At 34.1% G+C, this 17,660-nt stretch overlaps 1 protein-coding gene across 1 annotated transcript; it reads right to left on the minus strand.

The window, feature by feature from the left end:
* Positions 1-1,744: 1,744 nt before the first annotated feature.
* On the minus strand, positions 1,745-6,541 carry LOC123888506 (putative metallophosphoesterase At3g03305). The gene is made up of 4 exons (XM_045937590.1): positions 6,114-6,541; positions 5,649-5,890; positions 2,868-4,439; positions 1,745-2,350 (listed from the first exon to the last, which is right to left on the minus strand). Exons 1-4 carry the CDS (start codon positions 6,346-6,348, stop codon positions 2,231-2,233), a joined length of 2,169 nt encoding a protein of 722 aa, XP_045793546.1. The 5' UTR covers positions 6,349-6,541; the 3' UTR covers positions 1,745-2,230.
* Positions 6,542-17,660: the final 11,119 nt, after the last annotated feature.

The raw sequence follows: 17,660 nt of genomic DNA on the forward strand, positions 1-17,660 counted from the left end.
AATTATCTGATTCAAGTGATTAGTGCAACCAGAATGGAATTAAAAGCTTTTTTTTTCCCCTCTCTTTACTTTCGAAATACTTACCAACACCATCTTTTCTGTAAGGAAAATTACATTTGATGGTGACATTAGTATGATTGAAAGTGAAAGAAGTGTTTAGAGTAGGCCAGTTCATTCACCTCGTAACTTTGGGCCTTCTATTTTATCTTATAGTATGATTGAAAGTGAAAGAAGTGATTAGTTCTTAGTTCTTTTTTTTGAAAACTTGGTATCCGGCCTTAGGACCGACTAATCCAAGGGGACCAATCCCACCGCCCACTTGCGGGGCCCCATTTAAAGCCAGAGTTTTTTTTTGCTCTGTATGGACTTAGCCCACCGAAATTGGCACCAGTGGGAATCGAACCTGAGACCTTGAGAGGAGCATACTCCAAGGGCCCAAGTCAACACCACTCGACCAACCCCAAGTGGTCGAGAGATGAGAAATTCATGCTTTTAATTATTGGTTGGGAGAAAGATGAGAACACACCATATTTTAATTAGTGGAGAGACTATGAGAATCTCGTGACATTTTTTATTAGTAGATACGTTAAAATGTGTAATTTTTTAGAAGAATTTTAAGATTATGCGTCAGTGTAAATTAATTTTACATTGACATTAAATAAGAATCATCTAATCTTCCATATTATTGCAAGCAGAGCGAAATGGGATGGTGTGATAGAATACATGATTGTTATTGGTTGATAGTATAAAATTATTTTACACCGTCAATGCATATTCCTTTTTCTCTTTTTAGAATTTATGTAATGTAATTTTTTTTTGAGAAAAAAGAATATGCACTGACAGTGTAAAATAATGTCAACTAATACCAATCATGTTTTCTGCCACACCACCCCACTAAACCCCGCTTTCTTAATATGACGTGGAAGAATGCTTCATTCTTATTGGTTGTCAGTGTAAAATTAATTTACACTGACTGTGCGTAGTCTTTAAACTCTTTTTTTTTTTAAGATGATTTTCAATGGTGTAATGTCAACAATTTCTTCTGTATAACTACAAAATTCCCTTCCTAAAGAAAAGATGATAATCAAGGTATTCGTTCTTTTAGAAAGGTAAGCACAACCAAATGACAGATGCAAGGGATAGGGAGAGCACGGAACCGAGAGAGAGAGAGCACCATTTCTTACCAAAGAGTACCGACATCGGAGAGTTTGCATTGAGCAACAACAATTTTCTAAAACGGACTGATTTAATAGTGGAGGAGTTAGAATGGCGAAACCAAAAACCTTTGGAACTACTGCACATCAGTGTTTCAAAATCCACAGGTGATCGACTTAGTAAAGACATCGCGACATCGATCTAATCAGTTGGTAATTAGTTGAATTGTACGACTATTAACATTGTTTATATTAACATGAAAGAAGAGAATACATGTTCTCCAAGACCTGACAATGCCCACAATAGAGTTACATCAATTGGAGGGAATTTATGGAAAACAAAAAGAAAGGGACTTATTAGTTTGTTATCTTGACAATATAAAATGGTATGAGTAGTTTACAAGAAGTCTTGGTGAGACTTGAGAGAGACTTAGCAGAATTGCAGTTGATTGAAAACTCAATCGTGTCCAGCTGCAATTAACTTTATATGAAATTTGAAAATCAGTACGGACTTCACGTTTTATACGTTTTCAAAATATTAGGAAATTATGCTTAAAAGGCTATAAAATAATTTGAATTTGACATGCATATGAAATCACAGCAATACCACAATTCAGTAGTTAATTAGTAAATTTACATTCTACAAATACTAGTTTTAACTTGTTTTTGTAAAGTGACTTTGCCATTATAACAACTTTGTTGCATTCATCTTCAACCCCAGTAAAACCAACAAACCACAGTGCATACTGCATTATGCATAGCCTTCTTTCTTCTAACAGCAAAATTCCTAAACTAAAGAGGACACAACACCTTAGAGGACAAACAAAAGAAATATTACAATGAAGAATTGTTTGTACATTTGGGTTGGTGGAGGAAAACCAAAGGCAGATTATAAGCATGCTTTGCCAAACAACCAGTACTTTTGTTGCCAGTCGACGGGTGTGGAATATTTGTTGGCCCCAGCTAGTTTTGATGAATTTTAGAACTGACCGCGACCACAAGTGTGTGCTCTGTAGTAGAACCCGCGCCTGCAGATTTGGCCCGAGGTGAGTAACCGTGAACCCTTCAAACAAGTTTCATCGGGCACTTCTGGTTTCACTGACAGCATATGCCAGTAACAAGGGGATTGAAAGACCATAACCCAGTAAATGGAGTACTGGGTTCATATCATAGGCTTTTACAAGAGCTCTGCAGTTCTGCAATGGAACAGTGAAGTATATATGATAAAATGAAAAAACAAGAAAATAATAGAAAAGGTTAAGGCAAAAGGACAACTGAAAAACTGCCTATTCTATTTGTCAAAAGATGCAACAAGTAATCCCCATCGTTCCTCTAAAAGAAAAGAAACTAGGTTCCTAGCTAATTTCAGACTGATAATAAAGGACTCCATTAAGCATATTTGATCCATTCTTTACACAACAAGAAAGAAATGAACAATCAGGATAAATTTCTATTAGAGTAAAGGAGAACCAAAGAAAGCTGTAAGCTAAACAGTTAAGATAAATTTAGAGTTAAATGGTCTATTTCCATATATGACTCATGATGCCGTTTGATCTATATAGCTAATCCCACCTAGCCAAAAAAAGGCTTTGATTTTTGCTGTATTTATTTAATTTTCTTAATGAACTAAACCTATAGATGCCTCTATTATAATGAATACACTATTTACCTACAATTTTGCATGGACCGAACTCTAAAGTATTAAAACATTACCATAAAATGCTTCCAACATATTGCCAAGCAAAACACACACAGAAGCTTCCGGATCCTTCGCTTGCCAAGGTGGGGATTAGATGTTGTGCTGCTATGGCTTCCATTTTTTAAAGGTCTTCTGGAGTTCAAATCAAGATCATCTTTTTTCTTCCCTGAAAATGCTAACACGCGTTCCCGGTAAATTGCTCTTTCAGCAGTAAGAGCACCAGTCACCAAAATTGCAGGCAAAACCACAAATAATATATGAGGAAGAACCAACACCAAAATATCCGGGGATCCAACAAACTCAAACTTCCCCTTTCCATTAGAAGTCTCTACAGCCCAACCCATATAGGTCATGTACACCATATTCGCCCCTTCAGTAAAAACTTGCCCAATAAACCAGGGGAACAATATAAGATAGAATAAGTATCCTATCCAACCAAACCATAATATATGAACCCTGCAGACCTCCTGGAGAATCCATAATACACCATTTACTATGCCTTTATTGGCGATAAAGTTCTTGTAAGTATACATATTCTTTTGAAAAACAAGGAGAGCTTTTGGAAGAAGAAGAAAGGAGAACATAAAGCACAAAGCAGACCATAATAATGGGTAATATAAGGAGGCCCATTGACATCCCATGACATAAAACTCTTTCCAGCTCCAAGAAAGCCTGAAGCTACGACCATTAATAGAAAATGGCCTTAATTCAGTCAAAGTGGATCTGCCCATGATGTCATTTGACTCAATTTGAAGCCAAAATCTATTAGGAGAAGTATCCTCAAAGGCTTTGAAATTCCACGGAGCAACATAGAGGTTCCCCCTAAAATTCTCACCAGCATGCTTGGTCATATGGGTTTCTATAACTAAAACAAGACTTCCATATCGTGAATCATAGACCCTTGCCACAACAGATTCAACTGGAGAAACAGAAAATACCAGAGCACGGATTGTCTCATAAGATGACGAGTCCACAGAATGACATTCATAGTTATGATGGCATGAAGATGTCTGCATGAAGCGAGAATCTAAAGGAAAAGTGGGCAATATAATTGCTTGTTCGGCCCCTGATTTGAAATCAAGATCAACATATGAAACATGACCTCTATCAATGGCTAAAACTCGAACGGCTCTACTCTTTCTCCAATCGCCTATCTCCCACTCCCAAAACTCTTGTGGAGGGGATTCTGAAGAGCAATTTACAGTGCTTTCAAAAGAATTTTGATGAACGTTAAACTGAAAAAATTTCTGCGGGGATAAAAAGTGATTGCTCAACTGATGGTGCCGCTTTAAGTTCTTGCCAAACCTAGAATGGAGATGCCCACACAGGTAGGCTGATATGGAATGCTTTAGGAAAACATCTTTCAAGGTTCTTCCAGAACTAGAGGGTGCAGAAAATGAGAGTGGAAAATGGCCAAAAGATATTTTGGTGACTGGTTTTTCCGACTGTGAATCCCAGTGTGAGAGTTCTGAGTCCAGATCCTTTAGTAATTGATCTGTCGGGTGCCCAAAAAGATTAGTTGGACCTCGTAAGCCAGTTGACATTGTGGTATCAATCCCAACAAAGAGATGTTTCCGCTCCTTAGTCTGTGTGATAGAATGCAGGTATGTGCAAATGAGAAAGGAGGTAACACAAGAAAATAATAATACCAAAATTCAAGCCTACGGTTATTGAGCTCCCCATTTTTTGGTCTTTTCAACACACACACACACACACACACACACACACACACACACACACACACATATATATGTATGCGCGCTTTCAAACTCAACTTTTCCAGCATTATCATTCAGAAGTTGAATAGTATCTTGACTGGCAAAAATGATTCAATGGTCAATCCTCAAAATGACAATTAGGAGAAATAATATTGCGAGGGTTCAAAATAATATATTGGTTGGTTCTTCAAGCATAAGTAATTTCAAACCAAAATCGCAAAAATCATATTCTGGTGTAAGAAAAGATGACAGCCCCTTCCCTCTATTGTATTAGAAATAATATGTAGTCTCTTGAGATTTGACTGCCCCAAGATAAGGCTTCACTATAAAATAAAAAGTGAGACGTTATAACCTCCCGGGCATTATTGAGAAAAGCAAAGAACCAGATTTCAACAAGCTCATAATTTATCGTGTACATGCATGCATTTTTTCACAATTTGAACTGTTGATTTCTCATCAATTATTATTAATTCCTTTACAAGTGAACCTCTCACTTTAAATGAGTCAAATCCAGTTTGTTACATGATCCATTTAAATTTCTGTTACAATTTGCTTATTGTAATGCTTTTAGAAAATATGCTAGCAACAAAATTTCATGTGAGTCACACTAAAAAAGATTGTAGACCCAGGATTTTCTAGTAGAACCTATATCAAATTCACCCAATAATATAGAATTTGTCAAAGGGATGCACCGAGTACGAGCTTAAATTGAGCTAGCTGATAATGTTATACATTGGTTTTGATTGGACATGGCCAAATGGACCAAGATTTTTTTTACCTTTGGTTGGTCTAGATTCATTAAGTAACACAAATTTAGTCTTCACTCTTGTGCTTCATTTTTTGTTTCGTATTGTCTTATAATCATTTTTACAATTCAACATGAAACAGAGGTGTTTTTTGTACTCTCTACTAGTCAGTCTTTCATGTTTTAGCAAATCAGATACACCTAAAGAGTAGGAGGTTGCTAGCATTGCTCTAGTTTAAAATTTGTTCTCAAGGGAATGTGACATATATGACAAATTTCATAGAATGAGAGCTAGTTAACACAGTAAAGGAAGGGTTGAGGTTGAGACTAACCTCAAGAGTGACACTACTGACACTCCCATTTCTGCCTAATTGCCCATTAATGCTGTATTTAGAAAAGAAATCAAAGGAACCGCCAATAACGGGAACACCAAAGCTATCATGGTTTCCTCTGAGGTCATAGAACAAACTCTTCTGAAGTCCACTTCTCTCAATAACATTATCCATCACATTCCGGTATTCCACCCATTCATCCTCATTCTGCTTCATTGTTAGCAAATCTTTGCTTTTACCATCTGTTAAACCAGTACCATCCACAAAATTACTACAACACATTACATACACATACATATCCCATAAGATTCAAATACCTGTACAATACTGAATCACCAATTGATTCCATCAAATTGTAGGATACTATTAATTAATTTGATCCATTAAAATAACAAAATTTAATTAATTGGATTGCATCATAGTTTTAGAAATGAAATAAATAAAAATGAAATGTGATACTGATACCTGTGAGGTCACCGGTGATGAGGACAAGGGAAGGATTGATGATGGAAAGAGAGGGAGCGACAAGGTCGTTGAAGTGTTGGGCTCTGTTTGGATGATGAACGCTGAAATGAAGATCGGAAAGCTGAACAACCCAAATCACTGAATCAGGATTTCCTTTTACATCAATCAGTCTTTCTCCATTGCAGCAGTAAATTCCGCACGCAATCACGATGGTAAAGACAAACAAATTCATCATTGTTCCTTCGTGCTTTTGTTTTCACTGCGATGTGATGTGATGTGATGTGATCAAGGCAATTCACATATTCTGTTCCTTAAATTTTCTTACATAAAAACAAACAATACATTTATTTCACACACGACACGACACGACACGAGCACTTCAAAAATGAAGCCAAAATTCATCCATTGTTTTTTATTAGGTTTTTTCTAATCAACTCTCTCATAAATCGAAGGCATATGTCTTACGCTGATGTGACACTAATAAAATTTATCCACATGTATTTAAGTCAAGTTTAATTAATTTTTTACCACAAATTAATTTTGACTACTTTTATTTTTAAATTAATTATATTTTAGGTATTATAATCTATGAATTTACATTTTGATCCTAATTGCTTCTAATTTGTTTGCTTCTTCTTCAAATTGTTTTACGGTCTCAAACACAACTTTCTTCTGCGCATAAATAAAAAATTGAAAATGAGCGAATTGATTCCGATTCAATTCTGGAACAAATAGAGAATAAAAAATAAGATCAATGTTACATAGACGAATCCGATTCTGGAACAAACGTAGCAGATGATGGAGAAGTGATTCCGGAAGAGGTGAATGGGCGTTTGAAGGTTGAAGGAAGAGCAAGAAGAAGCGGCAATTACAGAAGAGGAGAAACGGCGACGGCAATTGTAGAAGAGAAGAAGCGGCTACGACAAAGGAAGAATTTGGTTACCGATGATAAGAATGGAGAAAGAAGCAATGATGATCGTGTAAAAATTGGTGGCTGAAGCTTGTTGTGATGAAATTTGATGGTAAAGTGATGCGTTTACCCAAATAGCCTAAAATATAATTAAAGAAAATTAGTAACCTAAAATATAATTAATTGAAAATAAAAGTAGTCAAAATTACTTTGTTGTAAAATATTATTTATGTTTGACTTAGATACATGTGGATGAATTTCATTGGTGCCACATCATGCCACATCAACATAGGACATATGCCCTCAATTTATGTGAGGGTAGAGAAGTAGTCACATTTCATAACAAATACTAGATCTTTTAACTTTTCTAACTTTGATACACCCCTCTTTTAAGTGAAAGCCCGATTCAAGTCATCGATGAGCCCAATAGTGATGACGAGTCAGAAAGCCCGACACTTGGGAAGAGCACAAACTACTACTCATGTTTATCTTTTTGTCGTTATTTTACATTGCCGCAAATTACGCAAGTTTGTTATGCTACACTTGCATTATATAATCTGTACTTGAAACTCTTTTTTGATTATGATGAATGATAAGAAGATTCTATTTCTCTCTCAAATTCTTCTTTTTCTTCTTCCTAATTTCTCAAGGAGTTTACACTCACTATAAGAGTGCTTCTTTTCGATACCTCCATATTAAGCCGGTTGTATCAAAGTTACAAATAAAGAATAAATTTAAAGAGTTTTTCTTATAAAAAGGACCAATTTTTTCTTTTCTAAAGTATTCCTTATATATAGGACCGAAGAGAGTACTTAAAAAACTTAGAGGATATATATATGTTACAACCGTAAAACTTAAAGAACCTTTGAATGCATTTTGAAAAAAAATAAAATAATTGCTGGTTGATTTGGTTGCTTAATTGGACGAAAGAGTTCAAAATGAAATGCTAATCGTGGAGGGAGCAAAAATTTGTCTAGTATGTTTGTTGGTCTAAGATATCTTGTGAAGGGGAAGAGATCTATGCTGATTTATGGGTTTTTATTGAATTTCGTTAATTTTGATATGATCAATAATATATCAAATGATTTTTAATTTATTTAATTTTTTTTTATGAATGATCTATATGATATAAATTTTCAATCCAACAGTAAATTTTGTAAAATTCGTATTCGTTATAATATTATTTTTGACTTATGCATCATCCCCACTTTTTTTTTTGGTCGAAACATCATCCACCACTTGAACAACTCATGTTGGACATTCTCGATCAAATAACATAATTAAACCAAATTACATTTTCCCTACAAAATAGTTTGGTTTGGCCCATTGGACCTTAACACCGGAAGAAACAATGTTGATGTTTTCTCTTCCCCCTCCCATGAATCTTTTATACCCCAATATTTCAATTTTGCCCTTGCAGAAAAATTCGGTTCGCAGAAACCGAATTTTTTCTAGTGCAAATTCAGAGTAAATTTCGGTTTTTAGAAACCGAAATTTGTTTTCAAGGCAAAAAAAAACTTCAGTTTCTACGAACCGAAGTTTTTTCAAGGGCAAAATTAGAAATTCAGGGGGATAAAAGATTCATGGGGGTGGGGAGAGAAAATATCAACAATGTTTTCACCTCTCAACCCCATAAACCGCTTAGGTTAGAAGAAAATAATACTTGAACGTTCCTTCTGCCCCCAATCTTTCGAGCCTCGCACCCCTTGATTTTTCATAAATAACCCCCTCGAGTTTTAAAGCTCGAAGCATGTTTGTGGTCATGATTTTTAAAATTTGAATTGGGTTGGTGGCCTAGTGGTCAAACAGTCTTAACTTTTGAACAAGACCTCTTTATTGGCCTTTGTAGAGGCGATGTCTTTTATCTAACAAACCGATTGTCTTACTCTCGTATGAAAATATTATGCTTGATTCTAGGGGTGGACAGAACCCGAAGGCCCGGCCCAAACCGAAAGAAACCAGTCCAAAAAACCGAACCGGGTCGGGTGGAAGCTGGCCCGCGGGTTGACAGGTCAAAAAAGCGGGTTAATATGATCTGGGATGGTCGGGTTCGGGTGAAAAATTCTGATTCGCGGGTAACCGAACCGACCCGCTACTCTCAGTTTTTTTATTTTAATTAATATATATATTATTGTTAGTGTTATACGATGTCGTTTAGCATTTCACGAGACACTCATTCATTCTCTCTTCAACTCAAACCCTAGCGCAGCTGGAAAGAGAAGAGCGAAGAATCTGAAATCAACGCCGATCCACCACCGTCGTCGCACAACCACCATCTTCGAAGAAGGTATCATTCCCATCCTTTCATTCTTTGTGTTTTATTTATATATTCAATCGTTTTCTTCGCAAAAAGAGGTATGATTTCTTTTCTTTGCAAGAGAAATCTCTGTTGATTTCTTCAATCTTTTTCATTCTTCTCAAGCTTCTCTACAAAGTTTTAACTATTTTGGATTTGGTGAAGGAGTGGGTGATAATTAGGGATCCGGTATGAGCTTCGCTCAAATGACATCGGAATTTTCGTCGAAAGGATCGTCTCCCTCGTTGTTCCTAATGTTTCTGATTTGAATTTGGTTGTAAATGGTGGTGAAAAGTTGAAAGCTTAGGTTGATTGTTTTGTAAATTGAAAGAACCAAAATATGAAATAGCCTATAAAATAGGAAAACGTAATTGACTATGGCAAGAAGAAAACGTTTAACTATTTTCTAAACTACTTTTCCTATAAATTAGCCTATAAAATAGTTATTTATTAAAATAGTTACCATGTTAATTTGCTTTTTTTTAATTCATCAGATGCTTTTTTATTCCTCTGTTTACATGTATCTTGTTCATTATCATTAGTTGATTCTTAGTCATTTGATTAAGAAATTTTTAAAGAAAACACATTTAATTAGTTTCTTTTTTGTTTTGTTTTAGTTTTTATTGTAAGCATGTTTTGAAACATGTATTTTCTTTTCCCCCTATCTTATGGTCTCTTGGCAGGATTTTTGAGTTAGGATTTGTTATTCAAAGTTATTATTATTACTTTGTCTGTAATTTTTGTAGTTTTAGTTTTTGTAGTTTTTATTACTTTGTTTCCCTGAGAGTTTTGTTAACTTTGTTTCAATTTTATTTCAACTTGTTTTTGTTTTTCTTTTGTCTGCAGAGATGGAGCATGGTTGAAGGAGCATGTAGAGTAAGATCATTGTTTGTAAGTGTTAGTTTTTTCCTTTCAAGATAGTGTTTTAATGTTACTATTTTACTAATAATCTTGTTGATTTGGATTAGGGGTTTGTGAATTAAAAAAAATTCAAGCTGTGGTAAAAGTTGACACTTGAGAGGTATTAATAATGTTTATATGTGTATACTTTTTTAATTTTAGTTTTGTATTATATGTTTTGTATTTGTTCCTTATTTTATTTTTTTGTTGATTTGACTTAGAAAGATGGAACAAGGAGAAGGTAGTAGTAGTTTGCAACAAGCTGTTAATCAAGGAGGACGTAAGCGAGGAGCTGTAAATCAAGGAGGACGTAGGCGAGGAGCTGTAAATCAAGGAGGAGGTAGCCAAGAAGTGGAAGGGCAAGGAAGCGGTAACTTATCTATTTCTCATTATCTTGTGTGTGTTCAAGTATGTTTTATGTGTATTCAAGTATAATATTAAAACCGATTAATCTTTTAAAAACTGAAACCGAATTGTTTTTTTAAAACTGAATAATCTTTTAAAAAATGAAAGTAAATAATATTAACCAAAATTTTAATAACTTAAATTGAATAAAATAATTAAAACTGACACTAATTGTGATTTGGAATGTATACATTATTTCAGTGAGGGTCCAACCTACTCAAAACACACCTTCTATTTTAGATTTAACTCAACCACAAGCTACTGTACCAGCAACAACTCCAGCTGCTGAAACAGAAGCTAATAATGAAGTGACTAAAAAGAGGAAATCTAATGCAAATGGTCCTAGACAATCATCTAGAGCTTGGACCGTTTTTAATAGAATACCTGGAGGTGATCCAGAAAATGAAATGTCAGCTTGTAAGTGGTGTCACAAAAAGTATCGGTCGGGCTCTCAAAGTCATGGCACCACTAACATGTTAAATCACATAGATGTTTGCACTAGAAAACCAGTTGATGTGTTAGGTGATCCCAACCAAACAATCCTTACATTTCCAACTGTAGAGGGGTCTGGTATGGTTCCTGTGAGCACCAAATATATCTATGCCGCTTGTAGAAAGGCAGTGTCTATGTTTGTCATTTTAGATGAACAACCATTCAAGGCAGTGGAAGGTGAGGGATTTAAGTATTTGTGTCAAACGTTACAGCCCCAATTTGCTATCCCTTCTAGGCGTACAATAGCTAGAGATTGTTTTCAATTGTTCGTGGATGAAAAAAAAACCCTCAAAGCTTTCTTTAAGTCTGATTGCAATAGCGTGGCACTCACAACAGACTGTTGGACCTCAATCCAAAATTTGAACTACATAGTTATTACAGCACACTTTGTGGATAATGAGTGGAAGTATCAAAAAAGGATAATATCCTTCATTACAATTCCTGATCATAAGGGTGAAACTATAGCTCAAAAGATTGAAGAAGTTTTAAGGGACTGGGGGATTAGGAAGGTGTCAACAATAACCGTGGATAATGCATCAGCTAATGATGTAGCTGTAGGGTTGTTGAAGAGAAAGATTAAAACTATGAATGGGTTGATGGGGGATGGGTCGTATTTTCATATGAGGTGTAACGCACACATATTGAATTTGATTGTGAGTGATGGTTTGAAAGAGAAAGACTTGTCAATCTCTAGCATTAGGACCGCAGTTAGGTATATAAAATCTTCGTCTCATAGGGCTGGTAAATTCAAGGAATGTGTCGGGTTTGCTGGAATTACTTCTAAAAAGGGTGTCTCTCTTGATGTTTCAACTCGTTGGAACTCGACGTACTTGATGCTAGAATCTGCAGAGAAGTTTGAGTTGGCATTTGAAAAGCTTGATGAGTTAGAATCGAGTTATAGGGATTATTTTGGAGATGCTGGTCCTCCTATTAGTTATGATTGGGACATAGGTAGGGCTTTTGCAACTTTTTTGAAGTTATTTTATGACGCTACTTTGGTGTTTTCATCCTCACAAGAAGTGAGTATACATGCAGCATTTCATCAAATTGCTGATATACAATGTGAGTTGCAAGAGGCTTGTTTGGATTTAAACTCCGTTTTTGCAAGTGTGGGTAAGGAAATGGTGGAAAAGTTTAATAAGTATTGGGGTGATGTTGCAAACATGAACAAGTTGCTGTATTTTGGTGTTATTTTGGATCCACGGTTCAAGTCGAGAATTATTGGGTGGAAATTTAAGGAGATGTATGTAGGGAGAGCCCAATTCGGTACTGATTTACTTGCTTCTATTGAGGCTGCTATGACCAATTTGTACAATTGGTATAAGCAAGAGTATGATAGGAAACTTAACAAACCAAGTCCTATGGTTATTGATCCTGTTGTTGATACAATTGTATGTGCTGGCCGTTATTCACGTAAGGCAAAAGAAAAAGCTTTTGACGAACATTTGGAAGAGGAGAATGCAGTTATTCAAAAGAACGAGCTACAAGTGTATCTTACTAGTCCCTGTGAAAAAAAGAGTGATACCTTTGATCTTTTGAGTTGGTGAAAACTTAATGCCGCCACATACCCGGTCTTATCTATTATGGCCAGAGACATTCTTGCTATACCGGTGTCAACAGTGGCTTCTGAAAGTGCATTCAGCACGGGAGGTAGAGTTATTGAAACATTTAGGAGCTCTTTGAAGCCGCAAATGGCTGAGGCATTAATCTGTGCACAGCAATGGTTGAAGCCTACCATGACCTCATATAAAGATCTTAATCTTGTGGAAGAAGTTGAGCTTTCTGAAGAAATTATAACAGGTATATAATCACTCTTTAATTTCTTTTATTAATTGATTGTAGCAACAATGTGATTGTTTTACTTATTTCTCATGAATTGTGTATTTTGATATTCCACAGAATTTGAAAGATTAATTGTTGGGGAAGGAACCACAAATGCATCTGCAGGGGGTGCACAGCCATCTGGAGATGGTTGTGCTTGATGACATTAGAGGTATGCTGTTTTATTTTTCTACTTGTAGTATTTTATTTATACTTGTATTTTGATCTGTTCTGACTTCTTTTCCATTGGCTGTGTTGTGCTTTGCATTTTCAGGTGCATCTTTTTTGAATTTTTTGGGGTCATACATGACTCGTTCCAATCTGTTTGGAACTTTTTGAAATACCTACTATTATTTGACTCTATGAAATGTTTTGTAAAATATTGAATGAATGGAGAACATGTTGCTGCCAAGGATTCAGTTTCATAGGTCTTGTTGTTATTAAAGTTGCTCTTTTTGAAATGGGTAGATAATTATCACCAATGCCTCCATATACTCAATATGTTTCCACACAGTGGTGAGTTATGTTCTCTATTTCACCATTCTCATTCTTCACTCGATTTTTAGAGTTTTAGAGTTAGAGTTTGTTGCTTTTTTAATTGCAATTTACTACTATTTGTTTTCTATTTGTTCTTTTTTTTTTTATTTGGCTTAGAAAGATCAATGATTATGGATGGGACACTGCTGGATTATCTGCTGACCCAGAGGCATTTGCCAAGAACAGGGCTCTTGAGGTTAATTTTCATACTTAAAAATGCTCAAATACAAAAACAATTAAGGCTTAAACTTCAATTTTCTCTTTTAAAAAAATAATGTTTTTCCTTCATGATGAGGTTTTATAAGACCAATAAATAATGATACTAAACTATGTTGAATAATGAAGGTGATTCATGGAAGATGGGCTATGCTAGGAGCACTAGGATGCATCACACCAGAAGTACTTGAAAAATGGGTGAGAGTTGACTTCAAAGAACCAGTTTGGTTCAAAGCAGGATAACAAATATTCTCAGAAGGTGGACTTGACTACTTAGGAAACCCAAACCTTGTTCATGCACAAAGCATCTTAGCATGGTATGCTATTTAGAAATATGTATCCCCTAAAAATAGAATGCATCATTTCTTAATGATTACAAAGCATGGTATGCTATTTGGCATGTTTCTTCTCTGATGTGAACTGCATGGACCATGATCTAATTTTAGACGAAGGAAATTTTAAGATAGTTTAGGGACTAAATTATAACTATTGATTCCTTGATTAAAATACTTAAATTATTCATTGAGAATGTTATTTTATATTTGCTGATTGAATGCAATATTTAATGTCACAGTTTGTTGATTGAATGCAAGATGAAGATGAATCCCTGGGCATGTTGCTTCTTGAATTTGTGGCTTTGTAATATCTATTAGTAGGTGTTATTAAAAATGACTCCGATCTGAAGTCATAAACCATGCAGCCATTTATTGTAATATATTATATAATATAGTTAGTTGTAGAGTCAAATTAAACAATTAGTAGGTGTTTATTATCTAATTAGTTGTAACCAAAACTTAACAGGGTTATATGTTTATTATCTCAACAAGTGGTTTGTTGAGTATTTTATGTTACTTGTTATTTATATTGTATTTTACTTATAATTAATATTGGCCAAAAGTGTCAAATGAAAAAATGACAGCAAAAAAGATCATAAATAAAAATCTATCCAAGATATAAAAAGGCTCGATTTCGACTCATCTGGCCAAATAAGAGCAAAAAAAATAATTGGACTGTTATAAGAAGAAGAAAAAAACAAAAAAAGCCCAGTAAAACAAAAAACAAAAAAAAAGATCAATTGGGCTACAATTAGCTCAACCCGCAAAAATCCATCCGCCTTACCCGGTACCCGTCAAACCCGAACCCGTCTAACCTGATTTCCAGATTCAGTTTGATATGGGCTAGTAATCACCACCCGTGGATTGGGCCGGTTTGAGGTTTTCGGCCCAAACCGACCCAAACCGGCCCGTTGTCCACCCCTGCTTGATTCTTCCTTTTTATCATTCATCCTCCTTTCCTTTCTTCTATCACCTATCTTCTCCGGTTCTCCCCATCTTGCAACTATCTTCTTTTCGGTTCTTATGAAAAATTGTGGGTAAATGGTTGCATGAGCTATCGTTGTTTAGACATACTAAGTTCTTATCATTTTTTTTTTTAAATAATAATTGAGAACATTATGCTGATCAACAAGAAATTGGTGTACCATGATGATTGAGAATGTTATGAGTGATCAAACAAAAACGCTCTTAAATTATTTTAAAACTACAATACAAATGAGGTTGTCTCTTTGGTGGGTGATTATTCTTCCACCTTTACGGGTGTGAACAAGAGAGTTTCATCTGCCATCAAAAATGAAAAGTTGGGCCACTTCATATTTTATTCTTAGACGTAGATGTCAATGGCAGACCTAGCCAATCCCATTCCGCTGCAAATTCATTTTTTTAAAATCGATTTTGATGTAATTTTTCAGTTGATATTTGATATAATATTTTGGCTTAAATGCACTTTTGGTCCCCCTATTTTCAAAAAAATGAAGTTTTGGTCCCCCTATTTTAAAAACCAACTTTTTAGTCCCCCTATTTTCATTTTTTTTGAGTTTTGATCCCCCATCCTATTTTGGGGTTAATTTTGTTGATGTGGCCTTGTAACTAATGATGTGGCAACATTCATGTGGACAAATTTAATATCCATGTCATTATTATATATTTTTAAATTCAATAACATTTTATTTATAAAATATTTTAATTGTTAGAATTATATATTCAACTGAAATAATAATTGTTAAATCTTATAAAATATGAAATTTGAAACCCTAATTATCAAACCTTCAACTACTAGAATTTTATTCACCGTCGGAGAGAATCATTCGTTATGGATTTCACTAATCCTATGGTTTCCGTTCAAACTCAACAATTTTTGGATTTTTAAAAACGAAAAGAAATTAGAGATGATTTTGTGTTTCAATAGAAATTACTCATACTCTTTAAACTATCTATGACTTTTGATGAGTTTGAATGAAAACCCAAAAATTGTTTTAAGTTTGAAGTTTAATTCTAGATTGGTTTTATATAAAGTTGGATGATGATGAAAGTTGAAGGTTCTTGAAACACAAAACTTGCTTTCAATATGCAATTGTTTGATATGAATCAAAGAGGATCATGTCCATGTTGTGATTGTTTGTTTTTTCTTAGGTTTAATAAATTAGAGGTGGATTTTTTATTTTAATGAACTTTCTTAGGTTTAATTAAATTATTTTATAAAATAAGTTTTATTGAATTAAAAACAAATAATGACATGAAAATTAATTTTGTCCACGTGGACGCTGATATGCATTAGTGACAATGCCACATCAACAAAATTAGCCTTAAAATGGAATAGGGGATCAAAACTAAAAAAAATTAAAATTGGGGGACTAAAAAGTTGGTTTTTAAAATAGGGGGATCAAAACTTCATTTTTTTGAAAATAGGGGGATCAAAAGTGCATTTAAGCCTAATATTTTTTTCCTGTTGTAGAAAAAGTATTTAAATGGTAATTTTGCTTTTACTCAAGCGAAGGATTTTTAGAGAGGGAGGGAGGGAGGGAGGGGGGCTCAAGAGAATTAAGATGTTTAAACAAAAAACGTAATACTTCGGCAAGGTAATATTTGTTTTGGGCGTACCACTTGTTTCTCCGTGGGCCTGCTCCATGGCCATGTTCTTAGTACATGTTTATGTTCTTAATCCCAAAATATTTTAATTATGTACTACTATAGGGGTAAACCCGTGCAACGCACGGGTTTGATTAAAATATAAAATTAAAATATTTTAATAAATAAAAAATAATAATTGCGATAACTATAATCACATATAGTTAAATAATAGATATTATTTTAAAATATGATTATATTTAATATTAGTATATGAGTAAAAAAAAAGTTGTTTAGAAATATTAGATTTTTTATTAATTTATATCGTAGTTTGTTTACATTTTAATGTAATAGATCTCTTATAATATTTCATAAGTTTGAAAGGATGTATCATTTTTTATTTTATTAGTGTAATAATATAAGATTTTAGTTTTCTTTATATAAGTTGCAATTTTATAGTCAAATGTCACTTTGTTTTTTATTTTTGATGTATCCCTTATTTTATTATTTTCAATAAGAGTTGGAGGCATACCTAATTATACTTGTAGACAATATTGCTCATGAGAAATGTTAAAAAAAGTTTTGATTATAGAATATGATTCATATATGGTGGCTTTGACTATTTATTCCACGTGTTCTCATTTTTTGAAAATTATGTATCAAATAGCATATTTTGCTTACTACGTTCTATGCAATTTAAGGTTCCAAATAGCTTATCTACTTACTCATCTCTCGTTTTCTTGGAGTTTATTCTCACTTATTCACTTGGTGAAATTTTATTCCAACTTTATTAGTCCCAATTTTTTAGTCTATTGTTTGGTTCACTTTTTTTTTTTTGCTTGGTCCTTTTGTTTTTGGTTTGTTTTTCTTTTTCTTGGTGAGGTTTGTGTCTCTTCAAAATTATTGTTAGTTTTTGTCCCTCTTATTTAATATTTTCTTGAACATTTATTTTCTTATTATATTATATAAACTTGAATATTTATTGTTGTCAATATATAAGTTTGGACGAAGATTTTATATATTTGAATTTTGGTTAAGGTAAAGAAAGTCTTATAGATGAATTTAAG

The sequence above is a fragment of the Trifolium pratense genome, linkage group LG6 (assembly GCF_020283565.1).
Source record: "Trifolium pratense cultivar HEN17-A07 linkage group LG6, ARS_RC_1.1, whole genome shotgun sequence".
Lineage (NCBI taxonomy): Eukaryota > Viridiplantae > Streptophyta > Magnoliopsida > Fabales > Fabaceae > Trifolium > Trifolium pratense.

Coding starts and splice junctions, on each gene's coding strand:
- LOC123888506 (XM_045937590.1), bottom strand. CDS start 6,348: ATGATGAATTTGTTTGTCTTTACCATCGTGATTGCGTGCGGAATTTAC. Junction 5,891..6,113: donor CATCACCGGTGACCTCACAG/GTATCAGTATCA, acceptor CTGGTTTAACAG/ATGGTAAAAGCAAAGATTTG. Junction 4,440..5,648: donor TCAGTAGTGTCACTCTTGAG/GTTAGTCTCAAC, acceptor TCTATCACACAG/ACTAAGGAGCGGAAACATCT.